Source organism: Lepidochelys olivacea (assembly GCF_965140295.1).
Source record: "Lepidochelys olivacea isolate rLepOli2 genome assembly, chromosome: 1".
Classification (NCBI taxonomy): domain Eukaryota; kingdom Metazoa; phylum Chordata; order Testudines; family Cheloniidae; genus Lepidochelys; species Lepidochelys olivacea.
The window spans coordinates 311,370,750-311,390,922 of record NC_140411.1 but is presented as its reverse complement, the minus strand read 5'-3'; the positions used below and the strand labels follow the sequence as shown (position 1 = coordinate 311,390,922).

Sequence of the window (20,173 nt, the reverse complement as noted above, 5' to 3'; positions counted from 1 at the left end):
GCCATTATATAAAACAATACATACCTCCCTTGTTTTCACCAAACCCACTTAAGAGAGTGAATGCAAAGCCTGAAAATAGTGCCGTAAGTCTCCATAGCAAATGTTGGTTGTGTAGCTCCTACAATGCTTGGCATACACAGAAAATGTCCTATTTTATAAAAAGAGATTGATTTTTACCGAGTAGATGTTGAGAGTTTAATGGGAATGTCAAAAAAAGGCTTTCTGCAACTTTCTTTAGATTTCTAGAGATGGACACAAATTTTACACCATGAGGAAATATATTGAGATCAGCAGAATCACAACTACTAATACGTCTAAAAGATGCCCAGGGATGAGATGAAAAAGAAGAAATCAGATTTTCTTGTAAATGTTGTATGTGGAATGAATATAGTTTTTTCCACTAGAAACTTATCCATCTTAAACAATGAGGAGTCTGGTGGCACAGCTTGTTTTATCCAGCTTGTTTTAGTGAATTTACAAAGCTCTTGTAGCCTTTTCTGTCACTGACAGGCTCTCTACCAGTCAAGAGGCTACAGTTCATTTTTGACAAGTCAAAAAGTAGATTACTTTTCTGAAGTGTTATTGCATGGGGGTAGCATTTTTTCAGCATGGGAGACTTATATTTTAAATGCTGTGTTAAAAATCTGAAAGCCAGATTCTTGCCTGAGATCGATTCACGCACATCCTATTCACTTAAAGCTAAATCTCAAAGAAAAAAAAAGGGGGCGGGGGGGAAAGAAACTAAGTTGAAGCTGACATCATAGATTTTTTTAACTGAAGCATAGTGAACTTATTCCTCTGTATACACGACGCAGGAGATGGACAAAAACTGATCCACTCTCTAAAGTATGAAGTGGTATCCCTGAAGGAAAAGCAGGATTTTGCTAGTACTGCTGTATGCAGTTTATAACATCTGAATGCTGGCAAGTTGAGGACCTTAAAATATCCAGTCCATACTTCTGCAGGAAGCGGTTAAATTAGGGAATCTTTGTCTGAACAGCTATTTGAGAATTATGAAAGACAAAAAGAACATAGGGAATCTATTAATGCTATTTAAAGAATAAATCTAGGAAGCAGGTAATAAACTGGCTCTATATCTTGATTTCAACAGAGTGGAAGATATTGGGAACCAGCACTGTCTACAAGGATAGAAATGAGAAGGGATCACAACTGAAAATGATAAAGGGGTACAAACTGAGGCTAAGCAATGGGGAAATAATAAAGGAATGTAGCCAAAATGTTATATGTAGGTTAATGCAAACTTTGCTCTCTGCACAATTAAGATTCCAGATTTTTTTTTGGTCATCACAATGAGATATTCCCACAGGATAAAATGTAAATAGCTAGCAACTTTAAGTACAATGATTTCCTTAAAGAGACACTGTCACCTTTGAAATGGAATCCATTTTAAAAAAGCTAAAAGTCGTTTCAGGTACTTAGATCTGCCCTTTCATCATACTGCCAGTTCCTATCATTTTACAGCCACATTTTCCTACTTTTAAAATTTTTGTGCCTTCTCTGTGTCTGTTTGAAAGACCCACACGATTAAAAGTCACTATAGTGCAATAGGCTACACACAAAATGCTATCAGATTCACAAAGGAAACAAACAAAAAGTAGAATGAGTACTTCCCCTTTCATCTCTTTCGTGGACAGTAATCTTAGTTATTCCACATCACAATAGCAGGTAAACAGCGTAATTCTGAAATACCGTTGTTGTTTTTCTTTGGGTCGTGTCACTGAAATACCGACCACTTCCCATGTTAACGGACATTTTTCTGCTTTCTAAGAGACTGGATGCTTTCCACGCTCTTTCTGCCCTTCAAAAATAAACACTAAGAGCAGGAGGGGTGTGTGTGTGTGTATGTTAAATGGTCTACATTAATCATCGAGGCAAATGTACTGTACAGTTTAGGAAACCTCTGAGACTATTCATACATCTATTCAAAGTTACTGCAACTGAGCATCATAAGCAATCTGGGTTGACTGTATTAAAATCACTGTTCAGTCAAGCATTCATTTCTGACTTGGATTATAATAATGTTTCATTCCAGAGTTTAGTATTTGTAAGCAGGCAATTTTTCATTGTATAGACATTTTCTATGCAGGTGGTATCATCGTTTTATGAAACAGAGTGACTGTTTCACAAGTTGGAATTGTTATAAGAGGACCTTTTTACAACAGCTTGAAACAAAAATGATAGAAATAGTGGCAGAGGATGCCTTTTTAATATCTTGTCTGTTTCAGCTACTAAACAGGTATAGGAAAGGAATACAATACAAACAAATAGCACCTAGAAAGCTGTTTATCACCTAATGAGAATATGATGATTTCCTTTCACCTGGAATTGTCTTGACCCTTTAGTTTTCTGTTCCAAGCATCCAGAATTAATATCCGAGACAAAAGTACCTTCTAATTAAAATGGAAACTGAAGAAGAAAACAAAAACACATCAACATAGAAATGAGTCATCATAAGAGTTACATTCAACAGAGCTATTCATTTGGCATGAGAAAAGGAAGCATAGGTATTATTAGGTATCATAATGTTTCAGTGCCTCAACTAGAGATTATGAAATAATGTACTGAGCATGGAGATCACAAATGACAAGGATAGTCATTCATAAAGTTATGATGTAATTGTTGTTCTTTACAAAGCTCTGTAGATATTGGTGGTACTTTTCAGTTAAAAAAATGCTTCGAGTAGCCCAGTACCTGTCACCCCACATTGGGGTGACATCTTAGCTTTATCCATTTCACAATGCATGATGTTGTGTCATGGTGTTGGAGGCTTTATGGTACATTTTACCATTAGCTATGAGATCCCTTGCACTTTCCCCCCACATCCTTATCTTTAAAGGTGGGTTTTTGTAAGTGAATAGAAAGAAAAAAGCCGAAGTACAGATGTTACAGAGACAAGATGTGTGAGGCAATGTCTTTTTTGTTGGACCAATGTCTACTGGTGAAAGAAACAAGCTTTTAGGCTACACAGAGCTCTTCTTAGGTCTGGGAAAGGTAGTCAGAGTGTCACAGCTAAATACAAGGTGGAACAGATTGTTTAGCATAAGTAGTCAACCCGTATTGTAAGAAACTGTTCAATGTGAAGTGGCCCATTAACACATCTGCAGTCATCGGACAAGAAAGGGTGGGTGTGGTTAGTGGGGTACAGAGTGTTATAATGAGCCATAAATCCAGTGTCTTTATTAAGACCATGATTTTTACAGTCTAGCAAAGTTATGAATTTAAGCTCCCAGGTTTGTCATTTGAAGGTATTGTGCAGGTTTCCTCTGAGGATGAGGACTGAGAGGTGAGATATAGAAATATTGTTTTGTGAAAGATGTTCGTCCACAGGTGCTAAGGGGTTTAAAAGTGATGAAAGACAAAAGCACCATATCACCTGTGGGTAAAATAAATGGTGAATAATCCTACACTCTCCTTCAGCTTTTTTAGGGACCACATCTAGGTGGGGATGGTCATAGGTCTGGCGTTGGTAACTCAAAAAGGTCCAGCCACTTGTTTAGCTGCAACCTCCAACTGTATTTTCCCTTGAATTATTTCCTTGTCCTTTAATAGATTTCACATTTTTCTGCCCACACATGCAACCTCTCTGCTCATATGGGATCTCAAAATTTTCTGACACAGGTCTGCAAAGGAGTCATTATCCCCCTCCACTGCCCTGCCTCTAGAGCTTGAGGCCACCAGGCTTTTAGTTGTCCCATGAGCAGAGAGGGGACCTGTCACAGTAGTAGCCAGTGCTGCCTGGCCCTTGTGAGGCAGCTGGAGCCTGCTGGAGGCAAATCTTAGCAGCTGTCACGTGGCCCACAGCCTCCTCCAGGCTTCCAATCCCAAGCAATAGCATCCCACTCCAGGGCTGTTGCCAGTGATCCTCCCTCAACTTGCGAGTGGGTGAGGGGGGCAAGGCTCTGACTCGCTGCTGTTGCAATGTGTTCCAGAGTCCCCCTGCAGTTTCTATTACCCAGCATGTTGCCTGAGGGGACAGATGAAGAAAACGTGTGTCTCTCTCTTTTCTGCTGCACTGACCTCTTCCTGAGCAAACAGAAAATCTGGGCTATTATCTTTGTGTTACAGAGCTGTAAAGAGGTAAACTGGAGCACAGAGAAAAGCTCAAAGCCACAGAAGAAATATGTGGTGCGGCTGTGAATAGAATCCAAGTCCTTTGACTCCCCGTCTTGTGCTTTAGTCACAAGAAATCTTTCCTCTCGTCATAATGCGTTATTGTCTGGTATCCATAATTGGTCTGAGTCTCTCATTATTGGGACAACTACTGTACTTTCTGTAAAGATTAGCTAATATTGAAAAATAACTACACTAACATAGTTTTCCAACTAGATTAGAATTTTGCATGTCAGTTCATAATACAGTAAAAATCAAGGGTATGCATTTTGTTTATAATATGTAATGTCATTTAGCATTAAGAGGAGCTGCACATATGGTTTGAGAGGAAAATATAACCTCAATTATTTAGAGTTTTGTTGCTTTACAGGGACATTTTCAGTTTAAAGATGACTTTTTTTGCTTTTATGGTACATTTTTGATGCTTAAAACTGAAAGTTCTGTATACATCTTGTTTGTTTTTCTACAACTCATTTTCATATGGAAGTGTTTATACAAATTGGAAGAGTTTGTGGACACATCCTGGGGCTTCCTATTTGTGTGCGTTGGTATGATGATATCACCATGCTTATGTGCCACTCTGGAAGCAATGAGAACTTGCTTCTTCACCATCTAAAGAAACTGCATATGATAGAGGGTGTTCATATCTATATTTTAGAGAAGTGAATATGAACAAATATGTCATGTTTTTTTAAATCAAGACACCTTTAAAGTGTTTCTTAAGTGAGTATATTAGTAGAACTGCTGGAGAAACTTTGGGTCAATTTATCCAATTTTTCACTTAGAAAGAAAAATGGAAAAAAGTTTAGACAATGTCTAAACATCGCGTTTCAACATTTTCCAAACAAAATGTTTGTTTTTTGTTTTGAAATGATTTCTGTTCTGAATTTTGTTTTATTTTATATTATATTTATAAGTTTAAAAAGTTAAAATTGAAACAAAATATTTGAACTTACCTGAAATGAAGTGAATTTTTAAAAATAATTTGCCTTTGCAGAATTTCAAAATTTTCTGTTTTCACTCCAATTTAGATTTGAAATCCTTTGAAAAACAGAACTTCTGTTCTCCACACAGCTCTAGTATTTAGCTGTCTGTTTGCAACATGATAACATTTTTGACCCTCTCCAGCAACAGTTAGATACTCTTTCTAGTAAACTGAAGAATATAGGCTTTTTTTTATGACAAAGGATAATGATTAACAACTAAAATAAAATTTTCATAAAAGATAAAACTCCATTTTTAGTTATATCTTCTGACACCAGAATTAATTAAGCAACCCTCTGGAAACTATCTATCCATTTTACAACAAGCAAATTACTAATACTTTTATAGTGTGACATATGTTCTTCATATCGTTTGTACCTCTTATTTATTAAAGGCCTGATGTAATGCCCATTAAAGTTAATGGAAAGATTGATTGACTTTATGTGCATTGGATCAGCCCTTAAAACTCTGAAAACTATCTTTTTTATGAACACTTATTTCAGCATTTGCTTAAAAATTTGTAATGTGTTCTAGCATTTAGACCTCAATGTAAACACTAATTTTAAATGTAAGTACTTCACATCAATGTTTAGTTTATGGTTGACATGAGAGATTTCAACAGGTACCCAAATAGAACCCTACTGAAGATTAATAGAGCACAAGGCATAACTTTACATTCTTTGTTCCTTAATTGCTATAGTATATATTACTTAAAGATTATAATAAGGGGAAAATATAAATTCATGTCTGTTTATAGAGACTCAAATTAATTATTTGTTTTTCTGTGTTTGGCAGTTTAATACCACAATATCTGTGGTGTTTAATATTTTCTAAAGTCTGACACATAAATTGTTTTTGTTCCTTTCTTCTTGCTTAGATTGTTATAATGGAAGTGCAAGGTTTAAAGTCAGTAGCTCCCAATCGGATTGTTTACTGCACAATGGAAGTGGAAGGAGGAGAGAAACTTCAGACAGATCAGGCAGAAGCATCCAGGCCACAGTAAGCTCTTCTAAAATTGTTTTTTATTAAATATATTTTCTTCACAGTGTGGAAGACTCTACAAGAAGATTTGGAGAGACCTTTAAAAAGAATGAGACATTATAATAGTTGGTTGGTTTAGTATTTGAGCATTATAGTGATTTTCCTTGGAACAACAGTTGAACTCTTGTCCAATGTAGTGCGGAAATGTAACATATAACACACTATGCAGTGTGGCTGTAGCCATGTTGGTCTCAGGATATTAGAGAAACAGGGTGACTGAGGTAATTTCTTTTATTGGACCAACTTCTGTTGGTGAGAGAAACAAGCTTTTGAGCTACAGGACCTGAAGAAGAGCTCTGTGTAGCCTGAAAGCTTGTCTCTCTCACCAACAGAAGTTGGTCCAGTAAAAGATACTACCTCACCCACCTTGTCTCTCCAGTACAAAACAATAGTTAAATATAACAGAACAGGTAAACAAAACACTTGTAAACTGTGCAAAGGAAAAGATGCTTGTTAAAAAACATCATTAAAAATATGCTTTAAGTCTGTGTGAACAAAGCAATTGGAGGCTGTAGCATTGTGCTCTTTTCTGTATCGTCTGACAATGCAAACCTTTTTATATAAATTAGCCTGAGATAAGTTAATATGAAGGTGGCCTTGTGGAGTTCAGCTTGCACAACCAGTAGAAAATCAATACTCAGTAATCAATCCTCACAAAGCTTACTCACTGCTGAGCTTATTTTATTTTAAATGATAGGATTCACTTCTTTCATTTAATTTTTGAAGGAAATGGACTCAGAGGGGGAAAGTATCAAACCATTGTAGTTGAACTAGTCTGAGTTCCATAGAGGAAAAAAAATAAGTGTGGTTTTAGTAGATTTGTTGACCTCTGGCTGCATATTGACTTCACAAGCTTTTTCCTCTGTTAAAATGTCATTTGGAATCTCTTGCAGATACGTTTTCAGATAGATTGCGAGGGTTTTACCAGCACCTTTGTGTGTCTTGTGAAAAACAATTTCACAATTGCTCTCACTAATATTTCTAAAAGACAACTTAAACTCAGATGTGAAGGTGGCTTCAGTTCAACTCAAAACACAGATATAAAATTCCGTTAGGCCAAATTGTAAGCATGTAATTGTGATCGCGTGTCGCTTTTCTATAAAAAGTCAGTGAACTTTCTCCTTGCATTGTGGAGGAAACCTACCATACAGTTTTAGGCCCATGGCCTTTCTAGTCCAGCATCTTTCCTCTGATAGTGGCCCAATACCTAATGGTTCAGTGACAGCAAAAGGCAAAACCATCACCCCATCCAAAGTAATACATCTGGCCAATTTTATAGTTCTGTACATGGGTAGGACAAGGTGGAAAATGCAGTGCAATTGAATTTCATAACTGTTTCACAGTTAGAAATTTTACATTAAAGAAGTGCCATAGTGGATGAAGACAGGAGAAAATGAGAGTGATAAAGCACTGGTAATAGCAAGCACTGATGTGGGGAACACTTGTAGGTAGATCAGAACTAGAGGGTTTCAGGCTGCATATCTGAAACGTCTAAGTCAGTGAGTAGTGGAGAGGCAGGTGGCCAGATTCTTCTAGACAAATGTTATCAGGTGAACAGAGGAATAATCTCTGACAGGGAATGAGGAATTGAGAGATGTCCAGTACTATAGAATGGGGGTACAACTTCAAAAAGAAGAGAGGAGATTGTGGAGATATATGTGGGCACAGCCCTAGGCATTTACAGATATTGTGACTGCAGGGTTACCATCAATAGAAACAACTCTTAAAGCTGATGTGTTTTTTGTGATCCTCTGAATGATCTGAGGAACCTTGTTTCATTGTAAGCAGGGGGACTTATATTGCATTGGGGCTGCCCAGGTATGGTGCAATGAAAAGGAAAGAAAGACCCTAAGAAAGAGAGAGATTTTTGTAGTGTAACAGAGGGAGTTAAGAGGAGGCCATAGAGGAGGATGTTCAGGTAGTCAAAGCATGAAATTAACAAATTATATGTTTAGCCGCATGTGAGGAGGAGGAAGCTCTCTCCCTGGACTTGGAGGCCATTGATCTGGAGAATGTCTTTTCACGCATGTTGGCAGTATTTTAATATCAACAAAGTAAAAAAAGCAGCAAGAGCGAACATAAAAAACATTGTAAAAGCAAATAAGTAGCTTAGAGTTTAGCCAACATTTTAATTCAGTAGCTGACAGTTTGCCCCATGTCTCCACAATTACAAGTTAAAAAAGAATGAGATCGGCTTGTGTACACAAAATGGAATTGGGAAAGGTTTAAAAAAACAAACACATTAGTAACAGAATGGAACTGATGTGAAAGACAAAGGCCTTGTCTACACTGTTGCCACATAGTTCAGATTGTGAGGGTGCAAACTAGGGTGACCAGATGACAAGAACAAAATATCAGGGCACATTGGGGGGGCAGCCACAAGCCCCCACCAGAGCCGGCTCTAGGTTTTTTGCAGCCCCAAGCAAAAAAAAAAAAAAGAAAAGACAAAAGAGCCAGAGTGCCGCCGAAGCAAAATATCAGGACAAATGGCATCCTGACCATACATCACTAGGGACGAGGGACAAATAACTAAATATCGGGACAGTCCAGATTTTATCGGGATGTCTGGTCACCCTAGTGCAAACAGCAGTGTGCACCAAAGTGTTGTGCTGAAACATCCCCTTGTGAAAACTTGCGGGTGCCAACTAAAAGGTTCCTAGATCACATTAATGTAAACTCCCTTCAGTATTGTCTGTGTTTCCCTGATTCTTGGGGAAAAGAACCTTTTTGCCAAACAGTATCTAATATCTAAAGGTTTACTTATAAGAGAAAAGAAAGAGGTGAGAGTTAAAATGATCAAAGGAATCAAATACGTTCAATAATTGCAGGGTTCTTTGATCAGGTTTGAAGCAGTGATGTAATAAACTGCTAGCTTATTAAGTCTCTGGTTGCTTCCAAAAGATTGGAAGATCCTCATTCCTTCGGTTAGAATGCTCCCATTAGTGTAGAGATCAGAGCAGGAAAGAGGCAAAATGGAGATGCTTCCAGGGCCTTTTATACTTTCTGCCATGTGGTGGGTCTGCTCTTAGTACAGTCAGTGGACAAGTACAGGCACAAGATGGTGTCCAATGTCACATGAGCTGGTCACATGCGCTTGCATGCTTCGATAAGTCATAGCAAGGGCCATTACCCATATTCTGGCTAGAACCTCCACAGGAAAGTCCATCAAGTGGGGATAAGCTTCTTCCATGGCCCATTGTGTTCGCTGGTGGGCCATCACCTTGAATAGTCCATTCACAATGTGCTGGCTAGACTGGATGTAAACTACCTTGTGGGTGTTACCACAGGAAGAAACACATTTAAAATACAGGTACATAGTTAATATTCATAATTTCAGACATGAAATTTCATTTCACGTAGCAAGCCTCTGAGTGTGACCCCCCCCCTTATAAACAAAAAACACTTTTTTATATATTTGACACCATTATAAATGCTGGATGCAAAGCGGGGCTTGGGGTTGAGGCTGACAGCTCACGATCCCCCATGTAATAACCTTGCAACCCCCTGTGGGGTCCTGACCCCAAGTTTGAGAACCCCTGATCTACGTGGTAATATTTTAATCATATAATGTCACAGTATACTAGTATCAAATGCACACTGTATAAGATAGGTTTTCCTCTCTTTTAATAAGATATATAACTCTCCACACTATATATGCATTATAGTAGGGCAAGTGTTTAGCACTGATTCTAAAGTGCTAGATATCATGGGCATATGAACCTATGGCTTGCTAGGACCTAGTTTAAAAGGTATATTGCTTCCTCTCATGCCAGCCCTATTTAATTTTTATTACTGCCTGAGCAATATTTATTAATGCATTTCAACTGCTTCCAGCTTTTTAGCCCTTCAGAAAAGCCCACCAACATAGACAAAGACCTTTTCTGCCAGAGATCACTTAAGGAGTACCTTTAGAAGAGCTTTCTCCATTAAACCAACCTAAGCATGGCTTTATTGCTTTGATGCGATAGGGGTCCATTTGATGCGATAGGGGTCCAACGGTGTTTCCCAAACTTGGGACGCCGGTTGTTCAGGGAAAGCCCCTGGAGGGCTGGGCCGGTTTGTTTACCTGCCGCATCTGCAGGTTCAGTCGATCGCGGCTCCACTGGCTGCGGTTCGCTGCTCCAGGACAATGGGGGCTGAGGGAAGCAGATAGACAAAACGGCCCGGCCCGCCAGGGGCTTTCCCCGAACAGGCGGCATCCCAAGTTTGGGAAACACTGTTCTAGAATAACAAATATCCAACACTGATGTCATTTTTTTGCTGTTATAGACGTTGCTTTTCTTAGTTGAATGGAGTCTGTCTCAGCAATTTCTATATATTTTTTATCATAAATATTTATCATTCTGAATATTTAACAAAAATATGGAAAATGATTCCTTGAAAATAAATTATGGCTCATAAAGGAAGATTGTTATATTTAAGATTGAAGTAGATGTCCAGCTTTTAAACGTATCTTCGCTATTAAGCATATTTTTAGGGCTGTCAAGCGATTCAAAAGAGAATGTTAGAGCAAAATTTAGTATTTCTGGCACCCATATGACAAATCAGATGATCATTTTCGATCACCAGTTGCATGTATTAAGTAATATAAATCTATCGAAAGAGCTACAGTATATTAAAAAAAACATAAAGGGTGCACAATTAAGAACTCACAAATCAAAAACATCCTCAAATTAAGATTGCCTGTGCAAGGCTATTACTGACCCCTTGGATTCTGCAAAGTACTCTACCACCTTTAAATACATCATATTTCTCAAATACTACAATATGTATAGGCAAATAATTAGACATTGAATCATAATGCATACAAGGGTGCAGAATTAAGATTTCATGTGCAATCTTAAATTTGGATTTTCTTGACTCTAAGTACTTAACCATGAAAACATAACATTATTTAACATTGTTCTTTAGATGGCATTTCCTGGGATTTTTTCCCCCTTTAAAAAAAATACAGGGGTGTCTTGGGCATTTTCCAACTTTGAGTTCTGAATCATTCTTTTTGAAGCTTTTCTAACTCCACTATTTATTTTTTGTGGATTATTAATAATATGTAGTTGGTGGTATCCACAATGCTGTCGTCTGATTTTTGGTATGTGTGATGGTGAAGTAAAGTATGCGATGGAAGGGGAGCCAAACCTACATTTTAGTTTATCTGTTACATATGTGTATATTTGGTTTAACTGCACTACCTTAACTTGAGAAACTGTATTTCAGTATTATGTTAGCTTGTAGTCTTACAGTTTACTACTGTCATGTTTAACTTTGTCTTCCTGATTTTGTTTTTACACCTTTACTTTTCTGCCTCTGGAAGAAAAAAACTCTTAGGAATTTTAGAATCCAAAAAATTGCTGCTAGCTGAAATATTGTCAACTCCTGATGTGATTAGCTAGTTCCAGACGTCAAATTACAGTTTAAGTGCAGTAAAATCTATAGTCACCTACTGCTTTGAATTATATCAAAGCAGTGTTCTTCAGCTCACTGTACAGTTCAGGGTCTGTTGGCATCACAACTGATTTTCTTAAAAATGAGGCATAACAAATACCTAAATTTTAGTCATTTTATTGAAGTGATACTGAATCTAAAAGAGTCTCAGTCTTCATATCATGCAATTAATAATGCCATTAAGGTTATTTTAAGGGCAAAAGTTTCAAAAAGGTTCATCTGTGGTGAACAGGTAAAGTTGGACTTTTGAAGTCTAATGGGGTGTACTGTTACACTCCCAATAACATTATGTTCTTTGAAATGGCCTCTGCATGTTTCCACTTAAGGGAAGCACCTTTCTCTCTCCAAACTGCATCTTTGGGAACCTCTGTCAGGGGCGGGAGGAAGAGGCGGGAAATCTCTAAATCTTCAATGAGCACTGAACAATGTGCGGAATGAATTTTGTTATGTACACCAATATGGAGGTGATGTGTGACACATCACCTTCATATTGGTGTACATAACAAAATTCATGTGGTAGGGGTGGGGTCAAGAGGTTCGGAGTTTGAGAGGGGGCTCAGGGCTGGGGTACAGGATTATTGGGGTATGGAGGGGTGAGGGCTCCAGGGTGGGGTCGGGGATGAGGGGCTCAAGGCTGGGGCAGATGGTTGGGGTGCGGTATGGGGGTGAGGGATCCAGCTTAGTGTGCAGGCTCTGGGGTGGAGCAGGGTTGAGGGGTTTGGGGTGCAGACTGCCCAGGGGCTACGGCTGGGAGAGAGGACTCCCTGCAGATATCTCCCCCCACAGCAGCAGCACCTGGGTTTGGGTGGGGGTGGGGAGAGGTGCCTCTTCCTCGGCCGCAGCAGGTCTGGGGCAGGTCCGTGCTGGGGCCGGTGGGGAAAGGCACCTCTCCCTGCCTGAGCCCCTGCACAGGGCTTAACAGGCTGCTGTGCTGTTGTGCATCTTTCAGGGAACTTAGGCACTAAAGCTTCCTTGGTACCAAGAGGCTGTGTTCTGTAAAGTGAGCCTTTCCTTTCCTAGAACATGATGGTTTGTAGACAGATTCAGGTTTCAAAGCAATGGTTGGAGTTCCCCTTTCCCCATAGCATTGAGGGGCATAGGTGACTGTCCTGTGACAGGGATCCAAACTAGAACTATTTTCTGACACACTCAGTTCTCAGATGTGTCAAACCCATCCCTGTTGAGAATTGCAACATTGAAAATCCGTTTTAGGTCTGTGGCAGGCATGACATGTCTTTCTGTTTACTTCCAGCTAGGTGTGCAATTCTAGAATCCGGTTGGATTGTGTGGGGTTCAAAGGGGTAATTTTAAATTGTGTTGGGCACCAAGTTATTTTATCCCAAAAATTACTTAATATATTAGTCTAGGGGAAAAATAAAAAAGGTAGGCCAGCTCTTACTAATTGTTTCTCTTACTGCCAGCTCAGGAGTATGGCTTTTACATAACTTAGGGGACACCATGCTCAGGACTAAGCAAAATAATCACAATTATTAACCTTGGCTATTTTAGTTATGGCATGGTATTTCACAATGGTTATATCTGAGCTATAAAAGTGTAGCAACCCCTCCCTTTAAACAAACCAAAGAGATTTTGGTGTGCTTCGATGTTCTTTTAGTGCTCTGTCCTTCAGTCAATTTCATATTACATTGGTCTTCTGTCTCCATCTCAACTTAGTTTGATTTAATGTGAAAATGCATACATATAATGGCTAGTGCATTGAAAATCTCAGTTCTGATATGAGTACAAAGCCGTAATCAATATCCTTCTATTTGGGCTACATTTTCAGATTGTCTTTGCCAAATTAAATTCTCTGTTCACATAATACTTATTTAACACATTGAACTAAAATTATTCCATGCACTCAGGAAATGGGTGTCACACAGGTAGTGATCACCTGTGAAAATTTTGGTGTGACTTGCCCAGCATCACACTGGAACTCTGGTAGAGGCAGGGATAGAATCCAATTCTCCAGGGTAGCATTCAACTGCATAGCATGAAGCTGTCCTTTCTCTTCCACTGCCTCATTCACTGCACATCTTCTGACTTTTGCAACAAATGAAATAGGGATCCTACAGACAACAGCCTTCTTTACTACACACCCCTGATTAATCCCCAGAGAAGTTCCATACTGTGAAAGATGTCACAATTATTCTGTCTGTGCATCATACCATAAAGGAACATTCCAAGTACAGCAGCTGAGAACCAAGAACTTCTTGTATATATCATTTTATTTTTCAACTAGAAATATGTTTTCATAATGCTTTATGTACTCATAGTTCGGCACAAGCAATTAAAAAAAATCACCTAGCTACCAGATTACTCATTGAATGTGGTCTTGAATAGATTATAGAGAACAAAGATGACAAACAGATGTTAGATTAGGCTTACAAAATCATGAAAATGTACCAGACCAGGAGCAAAATATCTGCTCACGTAATACCCACCAACATATTCATGATCATGGGGAAAAATATTTTATTTGGCATTAATAAAAAGGGCAAATAGCATGTGTGAAGTTGTTTTTAGGAGGAATTTGATGATGAAGACTAAGGCCCAGATTTTAAAATCAATAGGAATTCGGCATTTGGGTATTTTTAAAAATCCATCTAGGTATCTGTCTTGATCTTTAGGTGATTAAATACGTTTATAAATATAGTCCTGTGTTCTTTAAGTTTCCAACCTGAGAACATGATATGTATTTTGTGAAACATTTTTTGTTAAAAGAGAGATATTTAACAAGAAATATTTTCAGATATTTTAAAAAGTTTTCTCTCTATCTCAGTAGATATATAAAGCTTAACTAACTGTAAAAATCTGATTTTACTTTTCACATTTTTTGCATGCTGATGCATAACATTTTCCATTTCACTCCATTTGTGATCATGTTTTTCTACTTGTTCTAATACTCTAGCACAATACTGATTTGCTTTAAGACACTACAGGGGAATGTTTATATAGAACAGCAAAATATAGAATAATAGAATTGTACAGGTGGTGGGGCCCTAGAAAGTGCTGAGGCAGGACTGAATATATCTAGACCATCCCTGACAGGTGATTTCTAACCTGTTCTTAAAAATCTCCAATGACAGGAATTCCACAACCTTGCTTGGAAGCCTATTTCAGTGCTTAGCTTTCCATATAGTTAGAAAGTTTTTCCTAATATCATAACAAAAGTTTTCTTTCTGCAGATTAAACTGATTACTTCTTGTCCTACCTTCAGTAGACATGGAGAACGATCAATCACCACCCTCTTTATGAAAGGCCTTGACATATTTGAAGACAGTGATCCAACCCTCCCTCAGTCTTTGTTTCTCAAGACTAACCAGGTCCAGTTTTTTACCTTTTCCTCATAGGTCAGATTTTCTAAATCTTCTATCATCTTTGTTGCTCTGCTCTGGACTTTCTCATATTTGTCCACATCTTTCTTAAAATATGGCACCCAGAACTGGATACAGTACTCCAGCTGAGGCCTCACCAATGCCAAGTAGAGCCGGACAATTATCTCCTGTGTCTTATGTATGACACTCCTGTTAACACACCCCAAAATTATATTAGCCTGTTTTGCAACTACATCACATTGTTAACTTCATTTAATTTGTGATCTATTATGAACCCCATATCCTTTTCAGCAGTACTACCATCTAGCTAGTTATTCCCCATTTTGTAATTGTACATTTGATTTTTCCTTCCTAAGTACTTTTTGCTTGTCTTTATTCAATTTCATCTTGATTTCAGACCAATTATCTAATTTGTTAACGTCTTTTTGAATTCCAATCGTTTCCTCATATATGCTTCCAACCCCCTTCCCCCAGATTGGTGCAATCTGCAAATATTATAAGCATATTCTCCACTCCATTATCCAAGTCATTAATGAAAATGTTGAATAGTAGCAGACCCAGGACGGACCCCTGTGCGACCCTACCAGATATGTCCACCCATTTGACAACAAAACATTGATAATTACACTTGGAATATGGTCTTTCAACCAGTTATGCATGCCCTTCATAGTAATTTCATCTAGACTCCATGTCCCTAGTTTTCTTATGATACTGTCATATGAGAGTATCGAAAGCCTCACTAAAATCAAAATATATTACATCTACTGCTTCCCCCTTCCACTAGGCCAGGCACCCTGTCAAAGAAGGAAATTAGGCTGGTTTGGCATGACATGTTCTTGACAAATCCATGCTGGCTATTACTTATTACCCTACTATTCTCTGTGTGCTTTCAAATTGATTGTTTAATAAATTGTTCCAGTATCTTTCCAGGTATTGAAGTTAGGCTGGATGGTCTATAATTCCCCGGATCCTTTGTAAAAGATAGGTACTAAATTTGCCTTTTTGCAGTCCTTTAGGACCTCACCCATCCTCCATCAGTTCCTGAAGATAATCACTAAATAATAATTCAGCTAGTTCCTTAAGTACCCTATCCTGAATTTCATCAGGCACTGCTGACTTGAATATATCTAACTTATCTAACTTACAACTACAATACATGCCTGCTGAAGTGAAGAAACAGACTGACAGAGCCAGAAGAGTACCCAGAGGTTACCTTCTACAAGACAGGTGCAACAAAGAAAATAGCAGAACACCACTAGCCATCACCTTCAGCCCCCAACTGAAACCTCTCCAGCTCATCATCAAGGATCTACAACCTATCCTGAGGGACGACCCATCACTCTCACAGATCTTGGGAGACAGGCCAGTCCTTGCTTACAGACAGCCCCCTGAAGCAAATACTCACCAGCAACCACACAACAAAAACACTAACCCAGGAACCTATCCTTGCAACAAAGCCTGTTGCCAACTGTGTCCACATATCTATTCAGGGGACACCATCATAGGGCCTAATCACATCAGCCACACTATCAGAGGCTCGTTCACCTGCACATCTACCAATGTGATGTATGCCATCATGTGCCAGCAGTGCCCCTGTGCCATGTACATTGGCCACACCGGACAGTCTGTACATAAAAGAATAAATGGACACAAATCAGACGTCAAGAATTATAACATTCAAAAACCAGTCGGAGAACACTTCAATCTCCCTGGTCACTCGATTACAGACCTAAAAGTGGCAATTCTTCAACAAAAAACTTCAGAAACAGACTCCAGCGAGAGACTGCTGAATTGGAATTAATTTGCAAACTGGATACCATTAAATTAGGCTTGAATAAAGACTGGGAGTGGATGGATCATTACACAAAGTAAAACTATTTCCCCCCCGTTTATTCCCCCCCCCCCGCCACTGTTCCTCACACGTTCTTGTCAACTGCTGGAAATGGCCCACCTTGATTATCACTACAAAAGGTTTTTTTCCCCCTGCTCTCCTGCTGGTAATAGCTCACCTTACCTGATCACACTTGTTACACCATGTATTGTAACACCCATTGTTTCATGTTCTGTGTATATAAAATATCTCCACTGTATTTTCCACTGCATACATCCAATGAAGTGAGCTGTAGCTCACGAAAGCTTATGCTCAAATAAATTTGTTAGTCTCTAAGGTGCCACAAGTACTCCTTTTCTAACTTATCTAAACATTCTTTAATGTTTGCTTTCCCTATTTGAGCTTAACTTCTTTCTCCTAAAATGGCTCTTCCCTGGTTACATTTTTAGATGTGATTTCATTGAACTTGTTTTCGGAGCGCACAAAATAAATTCATGTAAAACCCTCTTTAAAAAACAAATTATGAATTCCAGGAACATAATTATATAGATGTACCTTTGAATGATTTTTATGGGAAAATATACAAAATATACATATATTTATACATATATGTATAAATCTTTGTTTTGTAACTGGTGGTTCATTTGGACCCAGGTGGCTTTTAGTATAGCATCTACAAAGGTTAGTCAAATAAGCATTACATGTTTGAAAATAATTTGGGCTGTGAGTATTATCGGAGTGGTAGTGATCATGACATAGTGTATATTCACTTTTAATAATTAATTTAGGTTCAGGTTTTTATATAACTTTCAACACTGTTCCTATTCTGTTTCTAAGCTGGTTTGGAGATAAATTATTGTATTTCTAAAGGGATACCTACCTTCATGGATCCCATTGTTTTTGGTTTTAGTAAAACTTTCCTTTCTGGATTGTCATGAGTGGGGTCAGTCATGGACAAGGATTTAACAAATCACCCTTCAAAATTAAGATACTATGAACAGAGAAGCCGAATATACCTGTCTGGCATCCAGCTGTGAAGAGGAAAAAGGAAACTGAAATGAACTGATCCATCTTTTCTGAAACACCATTTTGTCCCAGCATATTTTGCTGGGCTCTGAACAGAAGGTGATGGAATACATTTTTATCACGTCTTCGTACCAAACTAACAGTGAATGAATTTCACAAAAGCTATATCGATTCAGTGGAGCGTTTAAGCCACAATTTTATTCAATTATGTCTTACCAATTGTTCAGTTTTTTAGAGGCAAGAAATAGCCACTAATCTGTTTGAGAATAGAGAAGAACAGTAATGATCAGGAGAGAGAGAGAGAGTGGGTCTCCGCAGTAATCAAGCTCCTACATTACATCGTATTCTGCCATTGATCATTATCCTGTAAAATACTCTTGTCTAAAAATGCTTTTTTTCCACACAGAATTTTTTCTTTTTCTGCCACTGGGAAATATAAGTACTTTTTGTATGTGCTTTTAAAAACAAAAAAGAAATCCTCTACTTTTATGATTTCCCCCTCTAGGTTTTTAGTTACCAAAATTATGGCTACTCAAAAGGAATTTTTACAGCTCTACTATAAAAGTGTAGTATTGTGTCATTCAACAATTTGGGTGTGTGGAGAAGGGAATTAATTAAAGTTCATAGAATCATAGAATATCAGGGTTGGAAGGGACCTCAGGAGGTCATCTAGTCCAACCCCCTGCTAAAAACAGGATCAATCCCCAATTAAATCATCCCAGCCAGGGCTATGTCAAGCATGACCTTAAAGACCTCTAAGGAAGAAGATTCCACCACCTCCCTTGGTAACCCATTCCAGTGCTTCACTACCCTCCTACTGAAAAAGTTTTTGCTAATATCCAACCTAAATGTCCCCCATTACAACTTGAGACTCCTTGTTCTGTCATCTGCTACCACTGAGAACAGTCTAGATCCATCCTCTTTAGAACCCCCTTTCAGGTAGTTGAAAGCAGCTATCAAATCCCCCTTCATTCTTCTCTTCTGCAGACTAAATAATCCCAGTTGAAGGACAGGTTTCCACACCATGTGGAGTTAAGCGCAGGAGTTTATTTCGCACAGCACTGGCAGTGTTACTTTGCTTATTAGGCTTAGAGACACTGCAGAACAATTAATTACAATAGATTATATAGGGTGCTAATGGGGGAAGAGAAGGGACGGGGACGGGTTTTCCCAAGCCCCTGGATAGGTTTTAACAGCGAGACAAGATAAGCACAATAAGCCACTGGTCTAAAAAAATTACATAATGGCTCTGCCCAAGGCTTAAATTAACATATTGGTGACGCACAGGTAATTACCCCCAAACTATTTTTATTAACGTGTATAGGTTAAATCCTGATTTTGGGGTCCAGAGGAATGAGGTAGCAGCTTTTCTGGTTGACCAACAGGTACATTTCTAGAGATTTAAAGCAAAAAAGCAGTAAATTAGTACTTAACAATAACAATTGTTTGTAAGTTTACCCTTGCATTTTTGTGGGCTAGGATTAGCATGCATTACATTTAGTCCCTGCTCTTGACCCTAGGGTTTTTTAACTCGCCAGGTCAAATACAACATTTTAGAAGTTTTTAGGTTACTTCAGAGTTGCCGGTAAAATATTAACACCATCAGGAATGTTAGGATGGACACTTCCCACATAATTTGGCAAAATAGCACCCAGATTCATCCCCAGGGGATTTCATTACCTGAGATCGCATTGCCTATAATTATTGATTTAACCTCCACTGCCAGATTCCGTGCCTTAGATTACTTAACACTGGCCTGGTTCACAGTCTCCCCTATCCGAGTGTACCTCAGACAGCCTTTTCCAGTGTGTTTTTGGGCCTTGGCCATCAACTCCTTGAGCTTCGCCTGCAGAGCCAGAAGACCCTTCTTTAGATACTTACTGCTATAGTGCCATTCCAGATTTCATGCAAGGTAACCCATCATTGACGGAGTACAGTGGAGCCGTGTCCCATTAACAGTTGCTCTTCAGGGGACCATTATGCACATGGATGGATGTGTCGAGGGGCAGGGCTTTTCATTTAACTCGATGGGGTGGTTTTGGGCAGTTACACATCAGCTCCATGTGCACCAGTTTTTCAGTGACGGCCGCCTCGAACCTAGACAAATTTGTTAGAACGCTATAAGGGCATATACATAGAATTTCCTTATTAGAGTGGGTGCAACATTCACTAGGGTACAATGCTTTTCTGAAGACCTCGGAATATTCAATGCTTTTTATTTTAGTAACATGACCTTTCCTCCATACTGGCAGGGAGGTTACTATTCTAGCTCGTTGTGAGTGTGGGATTTCCAGAGGCACTAGGAGACTGAAGATTATACTATGATCTGTCCAAACCGGTCTTTGGACTCTTACTGATTTTCTGTTTCCCCATTTCCATG

At 38.7% G+C, this 20,173-nt stretch overlaps 1 protein-coding gene across 7 annotated transcripts in view; it reads left to right on the top strand.

The window, feature by feature from the left end:
* The window catches only part of CADPS2 (calcium dependent secretion activator 2), a 584,713-nt gene that overhangs the window by 248,399 nt on the left and 316,141 nt on the right, over positions 1 to 20,173 (top strand). For all 7 annotated transcript variants that reach the window (XM_084638323.1, XM_084638324.1, XM_084638325.1 and 4 more), the window contains exon 6: positions 5,993 to 6,114. In XM_084638323.1, the coding sequence (XP_084494449.1) occupies positions 5,993 to 6,114 (122 nt within the window). The remainder of the gene's footprint in view (positions 1 to 5,992; positions 6,115 to 20,173) is intronic.